Genomic DNA, 23,180 nt, shown 5'->3' with positions numbered 1-23,180 from the left:
TGCTACGTATTCTTATTATCTCTACGAATTAGTATTAGTAGTAGTTGTACTTCTTACTTTTTTTTATTGACTGTCTGAAATATAGTCGTTCATAAGAATATGACTAATTATACTCCAAACGAAATTGTTGACATGCTACTTATTTTGGGTGAATGTCACAAAAATGATCGGCAAGCTGCTGCTTTATATCAAACCTGTTATCCAGATCGATGGCCACCAAACCATACAATGATCCGACATATTGAAGTAAGAGCCCGTGAGGGTCGTCTGATGCGTGTAAGGTCAGCTCGCAACTACGACGATGATGCACAAATGATAACTATTTTAGCAGCAATTCACATCAATCCCCATATTAGTAGTAGGCAGATGGAGAGGGAAATAGGGATACCTAGAAGAACTGCCCTTAGACTCTTGAAAAAATTAAAATATCATGCCTATCACATAACTCTAACTCAAGCCCTTATTGCAAACGACAAGTTACATCGTATGGAGTTTTGTCAGTGGCCACAGGAAACGTGTAGAAATGTTCCTGTGTGTGTTTTTTAAAAATAGATATGTCATGTTTTCGGACGAAGCTACATTTCGCAGTACTGGTGAACTCAATAGGCATAACTGTCACTACTGGTCAGATGTCAATCCTCGTTGGCATAGGACAGTAGATGCTCAACACCATTGGACTATTAATGACTCGTGTGGCATTGTCAATGGATTGGTCCACACTTCTTCGATCGAAACGTAACTGGTGACATTATTCTGGACTTCCTCAGACACGATTTGCCATTTTTGCTTGAGGATGTGGACTTAGAGACACGACAAAGAATGTGGGTGCAGTTAGATGCAGCGCCACCCCATTGTGCGCGGAGAATGGTGCAGTATTTGAACACGCGTTTCAATGGGAAATGGATTGGGAGGAACGGACCAGTACTATGGCCTGCACGATCCCCAGATTTAACCTCCCCAGACTTTTATCTGTGGGGATATTTGAAGAACGTTGTGTATGAACGCCAACCAACAACCAGAGAAGATATGATAGAGCGAATTCGATTAGCTTGTACACAAATCCCACGGAACGTTTTATTGAATACTGTAGCACATTTTCGTAAAAGGATTACTTTATGTATTCAAGCACATGGAGATGTCATTGAACACAATTTAGTTCGTGCGTGAATGGTGTGTGGACTGACGAAGAAAACTACGTTGAACGTGAGAGGCGAGGGGACTCACGAAGAAAAAGCACCCCGGACGTGAGAGGCGTGGGAACTCACGAGGCGAGTCCCGAACTGACCACCCTTGCTACGTTACTCAAGCGCGAAGTTGAGCAATCGGCGGGTAGTGGTGCCCCTGGCATGAGCGAACAGAGCTATATCCAACCACATACCGGTGAATATCTGCTACCGATAGATTTATCCGCTACAGGTGTAACCAAGAGGTGCTCCCAGCTTGGACCCAAAGTTGGTGTGTCACGATTTGGGGACTCTTGGTGAAATCAGGGGAGGATGATCCCCTCGCTAAAATGTAAATTTCTCAGGAGAACATTAAAACGAATATTACACGAATTAATTACGATTCTTTCTTTCTTCTAGAATTCAGTTTACACTGCAGACCTTTCATATTGTCTCATTTCTGCACAACATTAAACATGAAATGGGTAGGCCTAGTCAGAATATGCACTTAGTTGGAAATCAAGGAAAGTGGCGCTTAACATCTTTCTGCTTTCTGTGGCTAATATACTTTAATCGATTGTCAACTAATGTACTAGTACAAAACGTGAGTTTTATGTCGATGGTGCTCTTCCCTCTCAAGCGAAGTCTGAAATGACGTCCCTGGTTCGCGGGATATTGGCTTGTAACATTCAATTTGATTCATTATATATATATATATATATATATATATATATATATATATATATATATATATATATATATATATATATATATATATATATAATATTGTGAACCAAATTGTCTAATATATCCTATATAGATAGAAACTTCTTAACTCTAGTTTAACGTCCTACGTTATGCTCTGATTCGTAGAATTTAATGTCCTTTTTACGACTGAGGCTATATGAGATATAGACCTACAGGTTAACGTGGAACCTGAACAATGTGAGTCCCACCTTAAATCGAACCCGAGTCTCCCATGCTGAGGATGCATACCCTAACCATATAGGCACGGGGAAGCTCGATAATCCTCCGAGGCTATAACACCGAGAAAGCCCATGCACACGAAATTTATCTACCACTAGCTCCACTTGACGCATGCTGGGATCGAATTAGGGACTCCATGTGCCAGAAGTGAGTGCTCTAGTACTGAAACACCGCGACCTAAACTCAAAGGAACGTTAAATAGAAAATTTAATAGTCCAATTCATTAATATAAGTAATAGTATGGAATCAGGTGAAAACTGGTTTCCGTTCCAAAATACTAAGCACAGCACATTGTCGAAAGTAGACAAGTTCCATTAAACACCACCTGTTTCTTTCCGTTTTTTTTCTTTCTTTCGTTTTTCTTGTTACCTGTACATTCAGCTGGCTAATTATGTTAAGTGTATTTTATTTAATGCACAATACAAATACATGATTAGGTTCTATGCAAATGAGAATTATCACGAGTATTTATTTTATTTCATCATACAATGGGAACCGGGTTCGTACCGGTAAAAATGTCCATATCATTGTTTATCGTCAAGATCTTTTCAATAATAAAGTGTTTGAAGGAAAGAGCTGTCTTAAAAGAAAGAAAAGAAAAATGTTGTGTTACAAAATTAATTATATACTGAGACCACTCAAATAATGAATCTCTAAACCATTGTAAGCCGGAATCTTGATGCAGAAATAGAGACTGTCAAATACATAGACTGTCGAATACATAGCCTGTATATTTAATATTGACTTCGTAATTGAAAGAAACTATTTCGATTTTTTTCTTGAAAGGAAAAGTGACTGTTAACTCAAATTAATTATTAATATACGTGAATACACGTCTTAATTTTACCGCACAAATACTAAAGTGATATTACTGTATACAAATCAGCGTTATTAGCTGTGTAATTTATAAGAAATAATTATTAACATACATTCCTGCATAGGCAAAACTGAAACACTCAGAAATCGAAGTGTTAATTATTTTTAATCGAATTTATGAGCTCATATTCTGCTTCATCCGTTTTTTGATTTGTATCGAGTTCCGAAATCTTATTGCTTATCTGAACTGTGTTACCTATTCATTACATTTCCAATATTCCTCAGCCTAGCGCTGGAGCAATTACACTTCGGCAATTTTCGTCTCTCGTTGTGATGTCATGAACGTCTTCGGTAGATCAGACAAACCAATAACGGGAAGGGTTTCCGTCACGAGGACTGCCTCCACCAATGAATGGACCCGATTCACAGCGAGCTCATTAATAGTCGGAAATTTTCTGACAAGCGTAGAAAAACTTTTCATCAACAGCCGCCATTTTGACTAAATCAGACTGTGTGGAAATTTGGAAATTATTCTTCAAATTATTGTTTCTTCTTTTCTCCTTCTGGACAATTTTTGGACATTTTAGTGACTTCTTGTGTGGTGTTTAATATTGTGCGGTTAAAGTTTGTTAGAAAAGCAAGTTAAAAGTAGAAACAGTGTCGATTTAAGACTGTATCATTGTTGGGTGAGAAGATGTAGATGGTGGGTGAGAGGCACAGTGTAAGCTCTTCGGCCAGTTTGAAGCTTGAGAATGTCTTATGGTTGAAAGTGTCTAATTAATATGTGCCTTGAAGGATATCTTCTATATCGAACTGTCGGAAGACCAATATTTAGGTATAAGCTATGTACCCCGACCGTAATAGAGCCATGTGTGGCTGACTCAATCCATATTAAATACAGTTCTGTGTAGCAGGCACGGTTTGGTAAACAGGGAGATATGGCTGATCATCTCGTCGATGGGCCGCCGAATAAGCGGCCGAAATTGACGGATCCTTTTCAAACCACTTCAGATTCCTCAGGTAAGGATTATTTATGATTTATATGTTTATCATAATGCAATTTACAGTCAGATATGAGCAGTAAATTGACCGACCGTTTGTAAAGAAGGCGTTCCTTCCGATATTGACATAATGGCTAGCGTTCGAGCTACAAGGAAGATAAAATATTTTTAAAAATATAATTTTAAATTAAATTAAATCTGGAAAACTGAGTGAAGGATGAGGTATGCAGATACAAAACTGCCTGTTACATGTGGATAATCTGAATAAAAATTATAATTAATGTTAGTGTACTACATTAAGAAAGCCAGGTGGATTCAGCGTGAGTAGAATGTGATTGGCCTCAGTATTGTTTTGAAAGTGAACGATTTTATTGTGATACGAGTTCGAACATAGCAATTAAAATGAAACACACACAAAAATAAAGAAGTTGGATTATCGTCAATTGAAAAACGTTTAGTTATAATTGAATTTAGCTATGTATTCACACTGACTGTAAATACTGTTCAAATTTTTAGTACTTGTACAGGTTTGTGTTTAGCCACAAGAACTAAATATATACCATTCAGTAATACAAGAAAGTAAACAGAGGAATATGTAAACACAGTATATTTTGTGATTATTTACCAAGTAAAGCAAGCTTCCTGTCAGTTAATGGTAATAGAAAGTGCATGTATAAATTTCACCATAGAATTCTTGCCGTGGCAAATGCGAGTAGTAAACAAAGATCATATTAATAGTTTTTCAGAGTATAAAACTTTTCAGTTTTGTTTTCCCGTGCACCATGTTGGTATGTAATACTTTATTGCAATAATATATCGTATATTGAATGGTAATAACACGTTTTGCACAATACGTGCTTACTAGGGCTCGTGAGTGTTCCTTGTATGTGGATTGTTCTTCAGTGTGAACTGATAAGGTAACTTTGATATGCAAAGTGATATATCACAAAAGTAACTTAGATCGGTTTATCATTTTTAACTTTCCGTGCAATGCTGTGACGCGACGTGGGAGCAGATATAGTTTGGATCCCATTGAAAATGTACGAAGCGCACTTCACCTAGCCTTGACACTGAATACTGCAAACTGTTAACACGAACCGATAGAGCAAAGTGAATAATATAAAATGAAGGTGATTGGAGTTAGGTTTTTTATGTGACAATTTACACAATACTTTTTGTGAAAATACAGGAAGAACCGTTGTTCAGTTCCTGAATAATTTTTAGTAATGAGTGCGTACATGTGTGGGCTTAATAACTGTGATTGTGGTTATCACTTTTATGTAGGTGATTCCATTATGCGTTACAGTTCTGTGGTGGATGGTAATGTTTAAATTAAGTTCAAAGGATTTCTGTCGAGTCTGTAATTTAACTGTAGAATGATCGTAGAGCAGACTTTGTGTAGTGCAAGGGCATTGTGTGCACTATACAGGCGTTAGTAAGTAATTGAAATTTCAGTTTAATGCCATTCAGTCTTTTCCTTTCAAAGGCAGTTTCATTATGGGAAACACACTTCGGTAAGTTTTGTTCTTAAGTTGTAGAGATTAGGAAATACTCGCCTGTGTGCTTACTTCATGGTGATTTGTCAATATATAGGTCTAGGTGGTGAGCATATTTCATTCCATTACCGTGTGGTACAGTAATTATATAAATTGCATAATTGTGTGCAACTCGTGTTATCTTCAGAAAAGGCGCAACTTAATTCAAGTATTTTGTAAATCGTATAGGTTCTGTTTAGTATCAATATTGCATTTTTTTTGTTTGGAAGTAACTTCAGATATTCTTGACACTTTTGTTTCAGTGGGTAAACAGTTTCAGTACGATGCACTCTTGAAAAGTGAGATAGTTATAAATTATTACTTGAAGAACGTAAGGAATACTTTCAAGTAGCGTGATCTTAGATATGTGTGTTGCGGTTCTTAATAAAGTATAAGTACAATCATCTGTAAAATATTTAGTAGAGCAGCGTTATTTTTTAAAATTTTTCCTTTTGTATTAGGTTATATAAATGGTTTTGAGCCCTTTGACTTGAAAGACAAGTATGTTTTATTTTTGAAATATGAGGACAAATTTGCTTTCTGTTCATATGAGAGGAATGACAGACAAGCAAATACATACTACTGCTTCATCTTTTCGTACAGTAGTTATGTACTTTACCGGCATGCAAATGTAACCCCTTGCATATTACTGCATTTTGTATAAAGGGACTGAATGGTATTGAACACTCTTAAAAAGCCCATTTATACAAATTGTCTACTTTTAAATCAATTTCTTGCTAAAATTGCACGGCCCATACGTATTGCTTGCAATTCAGAGGTTGTTTGCGCCGATTTAAATTTATCAGAGAGTTCTGTTTTTTAGTTTGTCAGTTCAGAAATTAATACTTGGGTGTAATTTTCAATACTTGGGTGTACTGTAGAGTTGACTATTCTTATAATTTGCTATTATTGTTGGTGCACAGAAAACACTCAATTCTGCGACGTACAGAATCCTACTATATGGATAATACTGTTTCTAGTTATGAGCACGGCAGTATGGGTGGTAGTAAACGTAAACGAGTGGATGCGAATTGTGGTGAAATCAGTCTGTTTACGAGAAACTGGGAGAGGAAATTGCTTTTGAGAAAATTCTTCATATGATGGAGGTCAAGCACCACGTTCAGATTATGATATGTCAGTGACATTGTATTGTAGCAAGTTGTCTTCTTTTTGAATTGAACTAATGTTGTTACGGGATAGATTCATGGCCATATATTCTGAAGACTATTTTTCCTGTGACGGAAGAGTATATTTAGTGTAAATATCTCCTCAGGGAGTAACTTAACAAAAAGTGCTGATTTTCGGTTTTTTAATAATAATCAGTGCACCTCCTAGTTCGCTGGTTTCCATGTGATTCATTAGACAACCGTCTTCGGAACTTAATCCATTTGTTCTGACAGTTAATAGTTCCGTCATCGTGTTTTTCATCGTTCATGCTATTTATTGAGTTAGTGAGTGTGCCATGTTATTTTCTCACGTCCGTTAGTGATAAATAAAGGAAAGTTTTCATCAGATTTATTTTAGCGATAAGAAATAGTATCAAGATCCCAAAACGTCGATATCAACTCATTTTGCATTTTCAAGTGTTCGGGTAAGTGCTTCTATAATCAAAAGAGTATAAAAGTTGAACTAATGTTGTAAATTGAGAGAACAAAAAGTACGCTTACTTGAAATTTAAGGGATGTGTCGGGAAAGAATTAGTTTGGTAATGCACAAGCTGTTGGGAGAAATACTCACGTACGAGTGAACAATTTTCAGGCTCAAAGCACATGTAAACGAGGTAGCAATATTTCAGTTACTAAGTATTACTGCTGGGGCACACAATCCTGAACGATCCTGTGCTCTGAAATTTTGTTTAGATTGTAAACTTGTAAAATGATAATCTTTTAGATCATATACATTGCTGGTGAATGTTCTTGCTATAATTAGGGTCACCATACATGGGTATTGACACAGTGTAACAGACAGTTGAATGAACGTGAATACATTGTAAGTTTTTTGTATCATTATTCTGTCTCTCTTTTCCTGTTTTGGATCTACAAGAATTGAATGAACTAACTGTGCATTTTATTCCAAGTGACAGGTGGGATGTTGAAGTATGTTTAAAAAACCATCTTGGCAAGGTTATCGTGCGTTCTTATCAGGGTTGACCGGTTTAAACCAACAAAAAGAAAAAAAAACGAAAGATGGTTAAAATAATGTGAACTTCATGGTGACGTTTCCACACATCAAACCATCCGCATTACGTTTATCTACTTTTCACCTTTTAATCAAGGGGTCCCGTGTTATTCTCGGTCGAACCACAACCCATCTTTCAAGTGCAAACCAAGTAGCGATTTTAGGTGTCCCTTTAAGCGAAAGTCTTTTCCGTGATGACTTTGGTATTTCATTCGGATGTTAAGCCTAAACATACGAAGTGAAACCAAATTATATATTTGTACTTGAATGAATGTTGTTTATAAACAAGCCAAGGTTGCTTAAATATATTGATAGAAATTGGCAAAATTTATCAACTGCCTACGTAGCTTCCAAGATCAACTTGCATTTGACTTTGTTTTAATTTTATTGAATGATATCTACATACCAAATTTGTAATTTAATACCTTAGTTTTAACGTTGTAATTATGATACGTTGACCTTAAGATTTTACATACAAATACATTTAAAGTAATAACAGGATTTCCCCAATGGCTAAGGCGGGAGTTCCTGATTTTTATATATCATTCTGGTATAATGTTTTACTTGTGTAACTGTTGATCTTTTTGTCCTTCTGAAATGACTCTTGACAATTGTATTAACAAGTAGGCCTATGTAAAGATCAGTACAACGTATTTTTATCAGGAGTCCTTCGTGAGTGAGTCAGCAATCACATTTGTAACCAATTAGTCTCGGTTTCGTGTCCAAATGGACAATTTCTCTTGGATGTAGGTCGAGGAGCGGTTTGGATTCCGCTTTAACCTTATGTGACCCCTTCTAGCATAACATTGTTGTTGCATATTAACACCAAGGCGAAGCAAACTAATTTCTGTCCATGTCTAATATAAATACATAGAGTAACTTATTTAAACCAAAAACCGGGTTTAAACCAAAAAAACCCTGGTTTTTTGGTTTTTTCAATAAAAACCATGGTGTTTGCCAACCTTGGTTCTTATTCATTTATTTACAGATTGATTCATGTGCTTCCAAATTTTGTTAAAGATGCTCGTACAACTACCAAGATTAGGGTTTCGTTCAGAGCACCATCTTCTAGATTCCTCCAAGAGCATGATTTAAATAGATACACTGGTATACTTACATTTGATATTTCGATACCGGTATTACAAAAAATGATTTAAAAAGAAATATTTAAGTATTTCATGACGTATGCATAACTGTTTCCTTAAATGTCGTGTGGGGAGGACGGTGTTTAACATATTTATTTGCTCTTCAATGTCATTTCAGACCTGTTCACCAACACGGACATGTTTGATTTAGAAAATGATTTACCTGATGAATTGATGTCTTCTGGATCATGGGGAAGTGCGGAGTCATCTAAGCCACCGGCCACTGGACCTGGGCCGGGAGCAGGTCCTGGACAACAAACGGCAGGTGGAGCTCAGAGTATGCAGAATGGTGCAGTGGACTCTACAACACCTGGTACTCAACCTCAGGAAGGAGCTGGTCCAAGTGCGAATCAGAGACATAATCAGCTCTCTCATTTAATGCAAAGTAAAACACCTCCTCATAGCCTGGCGAATTCTTTACCGACTTCCGGTGTTGGTGGTGCTGGCCTTGGTCCTCCAGGTGGTGGTTTGCCAGGTTTGGCAAGTGCTTTGAGTGGTGCGAAAAGTCCTCATAGTGGAAGTCTTCAATCCCCGCCCAATGTGTCAGTGAGTAAAACTGGGACACCGACTTCAACTCCGCTAAGCATGAGTGATTCAATAGGTAATATGACGAGTTTACCCAGCAGTATAGCCAGTTCCCTTGCTACCCCCACTAGTATGACAATGACCATGTCTTCGGTTGCAAATAGTGTAGCATTGTCATTGGCAAATACTACAAGTATGGCAATGAGCATACCAAATTCAGGACTCACAAGCACTGTTAATAGTGTAAGTATAAATATGCCAAATAGTATGAACAGTGGTATGACGAATACAATGAATTCTTTAGGTACAGTTACAAATACTGGGATTAGTAATACTATTGGGTTGACAAACAGTTTAAATAAGCCTCCAGTTAGTATGATGAGTACTCTTAATGCTAGTATTGGAGGGCCAATGCCAAACCAAATTCATCAAGGCTTACCAAATGGACCATTAATGTCAAATGCTGGACATAGTATGACACGCACAGTGACAGCAAGTATGGCAAATGTGCAGCAAGGTCATTTTCGCGGACAGTCTCCTCAAGGCCATGGCCCTCATCAGTCCGGGGTGGGACATCCTGGTCTTGGTGTTCAGGGAGTCCAAGGACCTCGCATGCAGGTAAGTTTTCCCTTTTTTGTTTCTATAACTGTAGCCAATAAAATGTGAAGTATTTTGATACACTACGGTGTTACTGATATGATTAGATGCAACGAGGTTAAAATTAGAGCAATATTAAAGTTCTTATCAGGATATTCTGTTGGTTAAGTCTTTAATTTATAGTACTTTGCTTCATCAGTTTTTAGTTTCTGTTCAAGAAATGGTTTAATGGGTGGTATGTTGTAGTATTAAAGAGTCTTCAACGTTTAATTAACTATAGTAACTCAAAATATGCTTTCTATTCTGTTAAACGGATTTTCTTCGAAAAGTGATTTGCCTTCAAACTTTCACTTAACTATATTTAAGTCCAGTTCAGTGGGGAAAGGATGGATTTGAATTGATTGGACAGGAAATCATAATCATGTAGACTAGTATCTTGTTACTTGTGTGATTGGAAGCCTCGTGATCAATTCCCATTCGTCAAATCTCCTTTAAACCCCATGTTTATTGCCAATGTTCTAACAGTGGTAACCAGTGTGGATTGATATATATCAGTCTGATTTAAATCAAATTCCGAAATAATATAATTTAAAGTGAAAATAAGTAAAATCCCGTTTCTGTTCTGTTATTTCGGTTACGGAAGTTAATAATCATAATACAATGAGACTTAAGTGTACAGTATGTAGGGCATAGTATGAAAACAAGTGTCATGCACAGGATGAGTAGGGAAAGTCCCGTTTTGAACGGGTAACGGAGCAATCCTGCTTTCTTCTCTTCGTAACAATGGGTTTGGGTTTTTAAATCGTTAACTATTGCAACCGGGAAATCACCATCGACATTTAAGACGAAAATTCTTTCGCTTGCTCGTTTGTTTGTTTGTTCCCAGATAATAGGGCGTATTTAGAGGGGTCCTATCGTCTCTCCGATTTTTTTTTTATAAAGATTTATAACTGTAGGCGAAATTTATGTATTTCGTGCCTCAAACTAGTTCCAGTTTTTTTTAAAAATATGCCCCTACCAAATATCAGTAACTTTTGTGAAAAAAATGACATTTTGATAAACGTTGCTATATTTTTTCCTTAATGTTTAACCTTTTAAATTATATTACCTATTTTTATTCTATTAAAAGTCGAATCTTCATTATTCGATTAAGAAGTACCAATAAACCTTTTTTACTTTTTTTTTTCCAAGACTGAAGGCATTGTAGAATATATTACATATGGTTTCACGTCTTTCTGAGTCTGTGTGATGACATAAATTTAAAAAGATATATTTTTTTTTGTTATGCCTATTATTCTTTTGCATTCAAAAGACTGAAATTTTGCACACTCGTTCAGTGCACCCCTTAGTATTTTTCAAATGTTTTCGATCTCTGCGTGAAAACAGGGGGGGGGGGTCCAGAGGGGAAAATGTTTAAAAAAAAAAGATAATTTTTAACAAAATAGCTTTTTTCGTGATTCAGATGGAGACACATGAATTGTACCGTTTGAAAGATGTTCTATTCTGAAGAGAATGATGTACGAACCATGATCCTAGGATAAATAGGGATGTTTCAAGAAACTGTTACCTGAGATCCTGTATTACACGGGAATCTGGGGTATTTGGGGAGGATATTACTTTTCGCGGGCTTACTTTTGCACCTAGAAGATTGAAATTTTGCACACTTATTCAATACACCCCTTAGTATTTTTCAGTGTTTCAGATCTCTACCTTAGAACAGGGAGTTGGTCCAGACGGGGTAAAAAGTAAAAAAGGCTATTTTTAACAGAAAATCCCTTTTTTTTCGTGATTTTTCCGCCCCAGATACACAATGGAGACATTTGTATGGTACGATTGAAAATCTTTTTTATTCTGAAAAGAATAATATACAAATGACGACCCTAGGATAAATAGAGATGTCTGAGGAAATTTTTATATTATATGCGGGTTATCTGGGACATTTTGGGGATGTTCTTAGCTCATTGTTAAATATTTTCCCCGCCCTTACTATTCAAGATAGCTTGAAATTTTATACACACATTTAGTACACCCCTTAGTATTTCCCAGTTAATTTTAAGATATGTGCGTTAACACAAGTGAGTCCAGAGGGGATCAAAATTTAAAAAAAAAAGGAAAATCCCATTTTCTCAAAATTTCCCACTTCAGGGACATGATGGGGAAATGTGAGTGTTACCGTTTCAAAGGCTGTTTTATTCTGAAGAGAATGAGGTATGAACCATGATCCTAGGATAAATAGGGATGATGATGTAGCTGCTTGACTGAAAGTCGATAAATTTTCCTTTTAAAAAAAGCCATAATTTAAAAGGGTTAAGAAACATTGTTTGGGATTGATATAGGTTAACAATTGGGATTAATTCAAAATTCAACCCTAATACTTTCACTTAAATGACATAATTATCATTTAATACTAATTCCTAATGCTTTTTCTTCAGTTCGCGATTTGTAATTTACGAGGAGAAAGATTTGATTTAAATAAAAAAAAACCAACAAAAATGATTTTAAAAAAAAAAATCATGATTTTTTTCCCACCCTGGTGGTAACAACAGTGATCGAAAATTCGACAAAGTGGAACCGTAACACAACATAGAGAAGGATGATTTATAAGACTACTCTTCAAGGGGCTTAGATTAACTGTAGTAACTTTTTATTTTTTCTGAGGAATTGTAGTAAAAATATAGTTAAGTAGTTCTCTGAACGTAAACAATATGGCGATAACTATACGCGCGATATATATACTTAACTATACGCGCGATAACTTCAGTCTCTCTCTCGTTTGGAGATATACCAATTTATTTCAAGTGTTCTATATTTGAATCTACTGATTACTCTGTAATTTCGGACGTACGCAGTTTCTCTTCTGTGATTGGTGGTTAAGGATTTACGTTCAGAACCACACTTCTAGGAGTGCAGGCATGTTTTTAGTATGGGGATTGTTGGAATATTTTTTACATTTGTAAGCATTCACGCAACATGAATAGCTCCGGAATATGGTAGAGAGCTTCTATGTTCTCCATTGTACTTTCAGCTATATTAGAACAATGGTAGTGACCTTAAGTGTCTTGTTACGACTGGAATTTCAACCTGCCTTGTGCTTCCGAAATGTCATATTAACAGCTGCCTCTTCCCAATGGAGAGGTCGTATAGCAAGGCTGAATTTTTTTGAAGGAGCTGTGATATGGTATTAGTTACACACAAAAAAGTAACTCGGATGCTTTTTTCTCCTTGATGGTAAACAAACTAGTAGTTTTTTTTTTCGGCCCAGTTTCAAAGCTTTGAGTATATCCAGTAAGCAAGAGGGTAAGACTTACAATCCCTCCAGCTTCAACTGTATTTGACAGGTAATTGTAAGCAAAATCTGTAAGTATATACCACGGAGAGCTGGTGTATGGCATTTTAAGATAAACTTCCTTAGCAAATATGTATTTGGACCACTGTTAGGTTGAGTCAGGAACTTTTTTCGATTTTTTCTTTTAAAATAAAACACACACGGAGATTTTATTATCATAAACGAGTATCGAAAAGGGCAAGAAAATGTCTAGTAAACATAAGGAAAAAAGTACTCTGTACAAGTTGTATGAGCTGTCGAAAACGATGGAAAAAATGTACTTTGTGGTTCATAGTTGAAAACTAGAAGATCTGTCGCAGTCTGTTCAAGGAATTACTTACGAAACTGGTGTGTGTGATTTAAATAGGCCTAACATGTAGAATCTTGTGGTACAGAATTCCTTCCGCAGTGAATTTTATACAGGAAGTTGGGTGGATAGAGTCCTCAGCAGACTTATGTATTAAGTAGCCAAGATTGACGGTTTTATATTAGATAACACTGAAACCTCATTTCGATTTTCAGTTCGTGATCATAAGTGAGTAATTTTACTTTTTACCTGCATGTAATAACAGATATTTCTCGAGGCTATACTCACAAATGTATAGGCTACCACACAGATATTTGTCTAAAATAGTGCAGATTAGTTGGTTTCTTTTGCAGAGTGCTAAAATGAAATTAGTTGTTTGAGAAATTACAGTTCAATGATGAAATATATCCAACATATATAAGGCTTGGTTCCATTCGGTGACTGAAGCAATTATGTTTTCTTGTATTTTCTACCATTATTTTATATACATGTACTGAGTAGAAACAATATATTGTATTTGTGTGTGGTCAGTTGGGTCTAATTGCTAAATCTCGCTAAATAACGATTAAAATGTTTAACTCTGTGTAATCTGCAAAATATTACATTCCATGTTTAAGGTTCTGGAACGTCAGGGTACGATTATGAGCTAAACCTTAAGAATTTTGTAGACTCAGGTTAGGTACTCTAGGAATAGTTAGATAGTTCTTCACAAACAAGAAGTCAGTATTTTTACAAAGAACGTCGGCAGCTTTTGTTATGAAAATTAACTCTGTCTTATCACTATATGGTTGCCGTACGCAACTTTGGCGCAGAGGGCCTATGTTCTAATCCCAGTGGGAACTCGTGATTAGAATCACACATTAAGCTGTGAATCCGCGTCTGAAATAATTTCGGTGCTGAAAGTTACGCTGAACTCTTAATTCAACCCACCAATTTTATTATGAAAATGAAGTATCAGGTTATCTACAAAGTGTTGAGCCTTTGAAGGTCAAAATTGAAAATACATTTAAAAAAAAAAAAAATATATTATTTAAGTATACCATCTTGAACCAAAAAAAAAAAAAAATCGTGACAGGTGGTTTTTACAGGCTCCTTTTGAAAAACTAACTTAACACCATTCACAGAGTTCTGCAGATAATGTAACAAATTAGTCTGATGGTGTCAGATCTGGGCTATGCGGTGCATACAATAAAACTTCTCAATCATTTTCTGATAGGGCGTTAAAAATATGTGTGGTCTGGCGTTGTTATGGTATACGACACCCTTTCTGTTGCCTAATTCCGATCATTTCTTTTTAATTGCAAGGGACACTCATTCAAACTGGGGAAGGCTAGTGGTTAATTAGTTAGGTACACTCAACGCCAGTTGTAGACAGTACGGGTTCTAGTGTATAGTTCTGCATGGTGGCAGCAGCTCGTGATACTCGATGCCCTTCCAATCCCACCATACACACTGCATAACTTTCTAGGTTTTGCTACAGAGTGTAGCGTCTCTTCGCATCGACCACTATCTTTTTCGCACAATGTTGTAGATTATCCACTTTTCATCACTTATGATCAACCGCATCAAAAAGTTGCTCGAGCCCCTTACGTTTCAGTGGAGATGCACAGATGGAAATTCGGTCAAGTAAATGCTTTTGAATCAGATCGTGTGGCGCCCAAATATCGAGCTTCGTCTTTGTAGGCAGCTTTTTGCAAATGGTTTAACTCTGTTTGATGATAGGTGTTTAAGTCATTGGCGATGTCATGATTGACTGCTCTTGCTCGACTTTTGCCAGAATATCATCCAGTTTTGACGTGATTGGCCACTCGCTACGAGGAGTGTCTTGCAGGTCGAAATTTCCAGAATGAAAACGACCAAATCATCTTCTGATAACATGTCTTGATCATAAGCAGTACACATTTCATCATTGACCTGCACAGAGTTTGTGCCTTTATCAAAACAAAATTGTAAAATGTAGCGCAGTTTTATGGAAAGTTCACTAATCTTCGCTGCGTAATCCATACATTTGATTATGAGAATTCCAACACACATCTACTAGCTTCGACTGTTAGCTGTCAAATGACGTGACACGTGATCCACTGCGACTCATACCCTGAGATTTGAGACAGTAATGCCATTTCACGCTCAAAAGGTGCAATACTTTTTAGATGGGGTATATATATATATATAATCGTACATGTTTGTTATGTTTATTTATTGTATGAAAACGTAAGTTGGAGATTCTATGTATCTTCAAGGAAAATTGTCTGATTTAAGTGTTCCTGTGGTTCAAGGGACTCGGATTTGTTTCCAATAGCAGCTTGTTCGGAATCGGATTGGGATACTAAGATCTTGTGTCAGGTTTCTTATTGCTGGAGTAATATTAATTTCCAAAATAACCAGCCAACCTACAAGCGTCTGTTGTTAGGAGAAAATTTTGGAAACGTACCATTAAGGATTGCCTACCTCTAGTAATTTTTAATTAATTTCTTGGACTAACTTTCTAATTCTAGACATCTCAATAAAATTAGTTTTGTTTGTTGACGTTCCTTTTCAGAGTCATGGACCTACAGTTTAAGGTGGAATCCGAACTACCGTAATGTTTTCAAATGCTTTCTCACAAGGAATCGATCTCGGAACGTCGTGCATCAAAGACTCCTCTCGTCTCAGTGAAGCACGTGACTCGTAGGCTATACATTGCAGTATCAGTTAATGGGACACAGGGCCTATATGAGACCACAATGACGACAAATGCTTCTTGTAATACATTCTGGATAATCAGATGCTGCCAAGCGCTGCAGAAATTTTGCCACGTTCATCAGACTTAAAAGACGGTGGTATGTTGCAGCGGAGGCTGTGCCATGATTTTCGCCAACTGGATAAACCAGCTCAAGAGACCTTGCATATAGCACTTTTCAGATACAATATAATAACTGTTTCTCTAGATTTTTTTTTTTAAATACATGGGCTTGTGGAGATGAAATTGGCGTTGGTCGCCTCGTTTCTTGAGCTTATTTCAGCTGTACACGTCACAGTTTCTTTACTAACTGTGAAAGCCCAGGCTTGATTACACCATGATATTGTTAGTGAGACATTAACAATCCCGGTATCCTCGGTACCAAGATTATCTCAGTAGATACATAGGTTCTGGCCGATTTCCTTGTAAAATATTCGTTTTCATCTCTGTTAATAGAAAATTTTCCTTCGAGCCTCCTACATGATAGCTGTCTTTGGAGTAGCCATCTTTTCATCACTCATTATGCACAGGTTTTACAGAAATGAACTCTTTTTGTGATGACCTTTCACTGTTAATTGGAGTTTTCTTCACTCAACTTTTACGAAATGATATGCAAACGTCCCTTAGATTTAACTGTAATTTACGGAGGATTTATTGATTAGTGTCCAAATTCCGTTTTAACTCGTTGCTCTCAAGTGTTGGCTGTCTCTTGTTTGCACTCCAGTGTCTTATTTCAGCTGACTTTTTATTCTTGTACTTTCCAAGGCGAATTTTTCCACAACAGTTTATACGAGTGTCTGCAGTTGTTAACATTTGGCATGAAAATGGAGTACAAAGAGTTAAGATTTGTTGAAGGACTGTTCGTATTTTCTTATGCGGCATGATGCATACTAATTCTTTAGTTTCACTGGTCCAGACAAATTTACTGATTGGTCATGTTTAATGGTGAAAAATTCGCTTCAGTTGTTCATGTGGTGATGCTGTAGTTGTGGATGAGGGAAATTTCTGATCACAAAGAACACATATCTTTACACCTTCGTTCCCATCGGGACATCCATGTCCTAACGACCTTGAGATTTGTTTTACGATCATATATCGCACTTGATCTCCCAAGTTTCTTGTGTGTGTGTGTGTGTGTGTGTGTGTGTGTGTGTGATCAACATATACTGATAAGTTACACTGCAGTGTTTGTTTTCACTTTCATATCCGAGTCAGTTGGGATTAGGTTTCCTCTTTTTCTCGGAAATTCGTGAAAATAGTTGGGAGTGAAAAGTTTAAATGACATTTACTTTAAATATTATTTCCACTATATTTCCTTTAAATTTGTAGTGAACCAATTACAGTAAGCGTTTATTGTAAACACTGTAACACTACAAACGATCAAGTCTGTGGTGGATCAACTTCTAAAGGTGAGAATGTGTGATAAGCGTGTCGCTTTTCCACAGCCATACTTCTGGTTATGTTACTCGGGGGTAGCTAATGAAGACCGCATGACAATTATACTCCGTAAGAAATTTCTTCTTCATTGACATGTTAGTAACAGCGATAGCCATCGAAGCGTATCATCCACTTACGAAAATATAAGATGTTGAACGGGAGTAGTTCTCGCAGTATTAAAAATTATGCTTACATGTGCAGAACTGGAATGCTATTTTCCCGTCGTGTATCGAAGATGAAAGTTGCGACCTTTCCCAAAGAAAAAATCCGCGTATTGTACAGTTGTTTACTTACAACATAGAGACGGAAAAAAGGTGGAACAAGTTGGTAGTGATATTCAGTTTACATGTTATAGATTTTCTTAATGAGGAAAAGAATTTCCGGCCATCCTCTATTTATCATACATAGTATATGAATAGTTTAGTGTATAGCACGTCTTCCAAATTATGTAGTTTAGTTTAAGAGAGAGAAGAATTAACTCCAGCCATGAAAGTTTCTGCTCAAAGAGACGTCACTTTGGCGGTGACCCTTATGAACTTTTCGGTAATTTCACACAAAGCAGGCATAATTATTTTTATCATACAAATTGAGTTTTTTTTTTTTTATTGTTTTGTTTGTTTCATTATACCTATCATACAGAATTTAAAGCTGGAGAAGTTTGTGAAATTCTAACGATCTTCCTGAAGTGACCAGAAGTATCAGTTTTCAACCGTTTTTCTTTTTTTTTTTTTCTGATTCTCAAACGGCACGCGTAAATGCCCGATTTTTCAACAAATATTAACTAGGACGAAGTGTCTTGTAACTGTAATTCAAAATATAGGTGATCAGAGCTAATTTTGGTACCAACGCTTGTTAGGAACTTTGGAACCGTCCCTGTTACTTCCCCACTAAAGATATTTAGCCTTAAATTAGATAATAATATACATCCTCTAGTAAAAAGGGAAAATAATACAAGCTGTTCCTTTTCGTATAATTATTACATACCATTGCTCTTTCACATAAAAATGTCCACATTTTGAAAACCTATTTCATAAATACCGTACGGAAGACGTAATGAAGATCGATCTTAACATTATAGTATGCCTTGAAACTTGCTTAAGACAGCGCTCTTTACTCCAGCTCCCGAACATGTTCCGCGGCTGAAATATTCGCCGTTTTTCCAAATTTCCAATATAAATTGACACTTAATACCTTAAACATGGCCACAATGTTTAGGAGGCTAGAAGTAGAAAATAATGCTCATGAACTTCTACAGTAATCATCAGAGGGAGAAGTTTTAAAATTCTGAGATGAGCGAGCAACTTCAATACTGGGACTTACATAGGAGTGCGGTATTTTAGGGCTGGAATAAGTTACTAGTAGACAATATTTCTTTTTTTGTAAACGTGCTATATCTAAATATGAAATTTGATAGTTGACTATTAGACAAGTACGTTCGAAACCATTTAATATCCGTGAGAAAATATATCCTAGTAATTTAAGAATAAGTGGTCCGATCGTGATAACAAAGAATGTTCTGTACTCTAATTGGTTAATTTACTTGAAAGTTATTGACAAATGAAATTTCACTTTCGAATGTAACATAATTCGTGCTTTTTAGGAAAATCTCTTGCCGATAGTGGAAACTTTTAAAAGAAGTTCCCATGCTACACTTAAGTAAATGCGATAGTTCTAGTCTTTGCTTGTGGTATTTTACTTCCTACACGTATTTTCCAAGGTTCCTATTATGTACAGATGTAATTCTTCTAAATAAGTGGAAGATTACGAATAAACTGTGGTTCTATGTTAAGAAGGCAATTTTTGTTTGCAATGGAATTCTCAGTGGAAAGACTTTTTGTCCATGTTGGACGGGATCCACTGAATCCAAGTTTATTGTATGGAATAAAATATATAAAAATTCACAACTTACACAAATTAAGGTAAAAATTAGAAAATGATTCAGCATAACTTAGAAGGATGACCTACACGTGCATCATTATTGTTTCTATTACTTCGTAAAAGTTGCACAGTTGCAATTTAAATAAATAAATAAATAAATAAATAAATAAATAAAAGGTACTTTCGCGAAACATCGGCATTGATTGGTCGCTGTCTTATTTTCTTCACTAAGCTTACTCTCAATATTCAAAATATTAGTGAGTAACTTGGTAAAGAATATATTTTTGAAAGATGTTTCGTGTAGTGTATAAGGGTTCCCACCGGCCTCGAAAACTAGAGAAATCTGGGAATTTAAGTACAGATTTTTACTCCTCAGAACCCATTTCTCGTTCTGTCTTACCCAGCTATTTGGTAGGAAATATTTTTAAAAATAAATTAAGTTTGTTTGAAAAAGATCTCTACCTATATACATGCATAGTAGATGAGGAAGCCTCTGGTCGGGTAAGATATTACTTTTTTGCATTGTATATAGACCTGGAAATCGGAAATGGCGACCAGGGAAACTTGGAAAAGTCAGGGAATTGGTGCTTGTCAAATAAGTGTATGAATTTGGACTAAACAATTATGAATTCGTAACGTGCATGTCCAAATTTGGGGTCTACAAGAAAAGTTGTCAAAACCTTTATTTGTTTATTTAATAGTATTTTGTAGATACTACTGGCTCACTTTCATTTTTGACATTTTTGATACTCTTAATAGTTTTTAATCAATTCACAAGATTCAGAAAAGGGAAGATGAGTTTAGTGAAGAGGTTTAGAACGTAAATCTCTGTATGACGAATATTTGGAATTGCAAAAAATGTATATATTAATAAAGGTTGTGTAAAGTGGCGAAATCCTAGAAATAACTGTAAGTGAAATTGAGAGGAAGCAGGAGTGGATACAACTAATATGGGTTAAGAGCTATTTATTTAACATTGGCCATAAACACTTTAACATTGCATATGTGTGGTCTGTGAATGAAGTTTGTAAGAAAAAATAGCAGAGTTGTTCTGTGTAAATACGTTAATTCAGCCTTACCGATACAAACTTCATGGACATATTATTAAAGTTGTGATTTATAATAATAATAATTTTCTATTTCCTTATACATGGTGGTACGATAATACATCGACAATCTATAGAAGAGGTGAAACATGAAATTAAGCCAAAAATGTCTAATGAACATGGGTCAAATTCGGCACCATTTACACGTGAGATGCATTAAAAGTGGTGAAGTCACTGATATAATGCTAAATATCTCAAAGAACTTCGTCATTGGATTGTTAGGTGGGACTTTCTGTGTAATCTTTTGAACCACGACATCTTACCATGTTCATGAGATATTCGCCATTATATCAGCGTCTTTTAACATATCACACGTGAAAAAGGTACCACTGTCGATCCATGTTCATTACTTTTTTTTTGCTTAATTTCATGTCTACTATCGCCTTTTCTAGTTTATGTACCACTCTATATAGAGTTTTGGATTATTAATATAATAAATTGCAAATTTGTTTATATAAACGTTACTGAACAAAACTATACAGTCGAGCAAATATGCTGTTACGTTCTGTTAGTTTCGCATTGTAATAATGCCTTCATTAGATATATTTATCAGAATTATTGGTAGCATATCAGAAGACGACGTTGTTACAATACCGGAGCCGTAACACATTTGTTGAACTGTAGTGTTTTATTTAGTTTTATCTGAGCAAGATTTCATACAAAGCTAGAACATTACTTTCATTGGTTCCTGCCACACAAGTGAACATCAGTTAAAAGTCCATAGTCAGTACTAAAAGTTTGAGCTAAAGATGCGGAAATATTACAGACGCTACAAGATAGCTTTACTTAAGTCCGACAGTTGGCTCTCACACCTAGTACTATTTCGGTATCTTGTACAGGGTGTCTGTCGGTCACGAAAGTCACGAAAAAATCACGAAATCAGAAAACAGTCATGAAAGTCACGAAATAGTCACGAAATTTAGCTTTTGGGTCACGATTTTTTTAATTGTGCAAATGTAAGTACAGATTGGAAAATTTTGTTCTATAAAACATCAGAATTCAACACCAAAAGTGTCTATGGTCGGCTTTAGACGCTACCAAATTGCAAGCAAAGTACGTTTGTATCTCATGGATGAAAGTTCGGCCTACTTCGGACCCAAATTCGCTCTTGAAAATTGCTCTTAGGAAATTTTATGATTTGGTAAAGTAAAGGTCACGAAATTTCATTGTGGAATTTTAGTAGACACCTTGTTGTACAACTAGAACCTATGATAGTAAGTTGCAAATTCACGGTTAGAGTAATATGTTTAGTTCCTTGGGAATAAAGTTCCGTTGCAAATATATATGTGTTATAATTTACGAACACTGAAAAAATGGTATGTCAGAGACACATGTTGCACAACATAGTTCTAACCTTCGGAAGTACGTTGTTATATATATGTTGTAGAGGTTTCACTTAATGAATGTAGGCAAATACAATTTCGTCTGGAATTTATACCAGGAACTATCTGGTTCACTATCTAGTAAGCAAAGAAACGAACATATAGGATTACAGGGCTCATAGCGAGTTACTTTTTTACAAATTTGTCACTAAAAGTTACTTTTTTGGGAGGTAAAGTTACACTTTCGTGTAATTTATATTTTGCATTGGCAGTTTTCTAAGAAAAATATTAAAATAAATGCAAAAAGGCAAAAACTTGTTATTCATTACTCTTCTGAAAGCTTCAGTACTTGCTGCCACAGGTAAAACAGTCAGCTTTATTCTCACTTCAGCTTTTATTCTTTCTAAAGCACAGTGGATGGTTGGTGGATGCTTAAGATCTCAAGGTGGGGTTGAGAACCTTTCTGTGTCTATTCTTTCTTCTATCATAATAGTCTTAGTTTTCTCTCGTAACAGTTAACGCTCCTCCCAACGTTGTGTATATGTGTTTGTGTGGTTCATCATGTTCGTCTTGTGGTATGCTTGTATGTTCTTCTTAGGTGATGAATTGGAATATTTCATGGCTTTGAGAACTCTCAATGCTAAGTTAAATATAATGGCTGGGATGAAGAAATTCGGAAATAGGCCAGAACTGGTTCCACGTACTCAGAATCTTCTTATATCTGCTAAGTCTGCTTACCGTAACAACAAAGCATACTTAACATAAGAAAGGGGGAAGCATAAAAAGAAGTAAAGAAGAAAAGATGAAACAAAACAACAAACAAAGAGGAAGGTGATGGAGAAATTGACAAAAGGAAAAAGGGGCATGATGAGATTTTGGTCACTTTTCAACTATTTACAAGAGACCAGACCACTATGAGCCCTGGGATTAGCATGTAACTCCTAGGGGAGAAAAACATGCAAAAGATAAAGTTACAAACGGTGTCCACCAACCGTATGACTAAAGGCTCTATATTTCCATGACTTGGGCAAGAAAAGGTGATGTAATCAGCACCATGCTTCAGGCGTCTTGACATCATATTTGCCTAGTTAGTTGATAAGGGCTAGGTGAACTCAACTACAGGTAAAAAAGAACGAGAG

At 36.0% G+C, this 23,180-nt stretch overlaps 2 protein-coding genes across 8 annotated transcripts in view; both read left to right on the top strand.

Moving 5' to 3' along the window:
• Positions 1-23,180, top strand: part of nej (CREB binding protein nejire) — a 255,701-nt gene that overhangs the window by 107,515 nt on the left and 125,006 nt on the right. For 6 of the 7 annotated variants that reach the window (XM_081751729.1, XM_081751730.1, XM_081751728.1 and 3 more), the window contains exons 1-2: positions 3,424-3,986; positions 8,944-9,968. In XM_081751729.1, the coding sequence (XP_081607855.1) occupies positions 3,905-3,986; positions 8,944-9,968 (1,107 nt within the window). In that variant the 5' untranslated portion in view covers positions 3,424-3,904. Of the gene's footprint in view, positions 1-3,423; positions 3,987-8,943; positions 9,969-23,180 lie in introns of those variants that run through there. The other variant, XM_081751731.1, reaches the window with a different exon arrangement.
• Positions 560-1,167, top strand: LOC145681320 (uncharacterized). Its single transcript, XM_081752980.1, is given in 2 exon segments — positions 560-707; positions 710-1,167. Coding segments are annotated over 2 exon segments (606 nt in total).

This window comes from Thermobia domestica, chromosome 3 (assembly GCF_964235325.1).
Source record: "Thermobia domestica chromosome 3, izTheDome1.hap1.1, whole genome shotgun sequence".
NCBI classification, from domain to species: domain Eukaryota; kingdom Metazoa; phylum Arthropoda; class Insecta; order Zygentoma; family Lepismatidae; genus Thermobia; species Thermobia domestica.
Note: the sequence above shows the minus strand (reverse complement) of the source record. Positions and strands in the feature narration are given on the sequence as shown.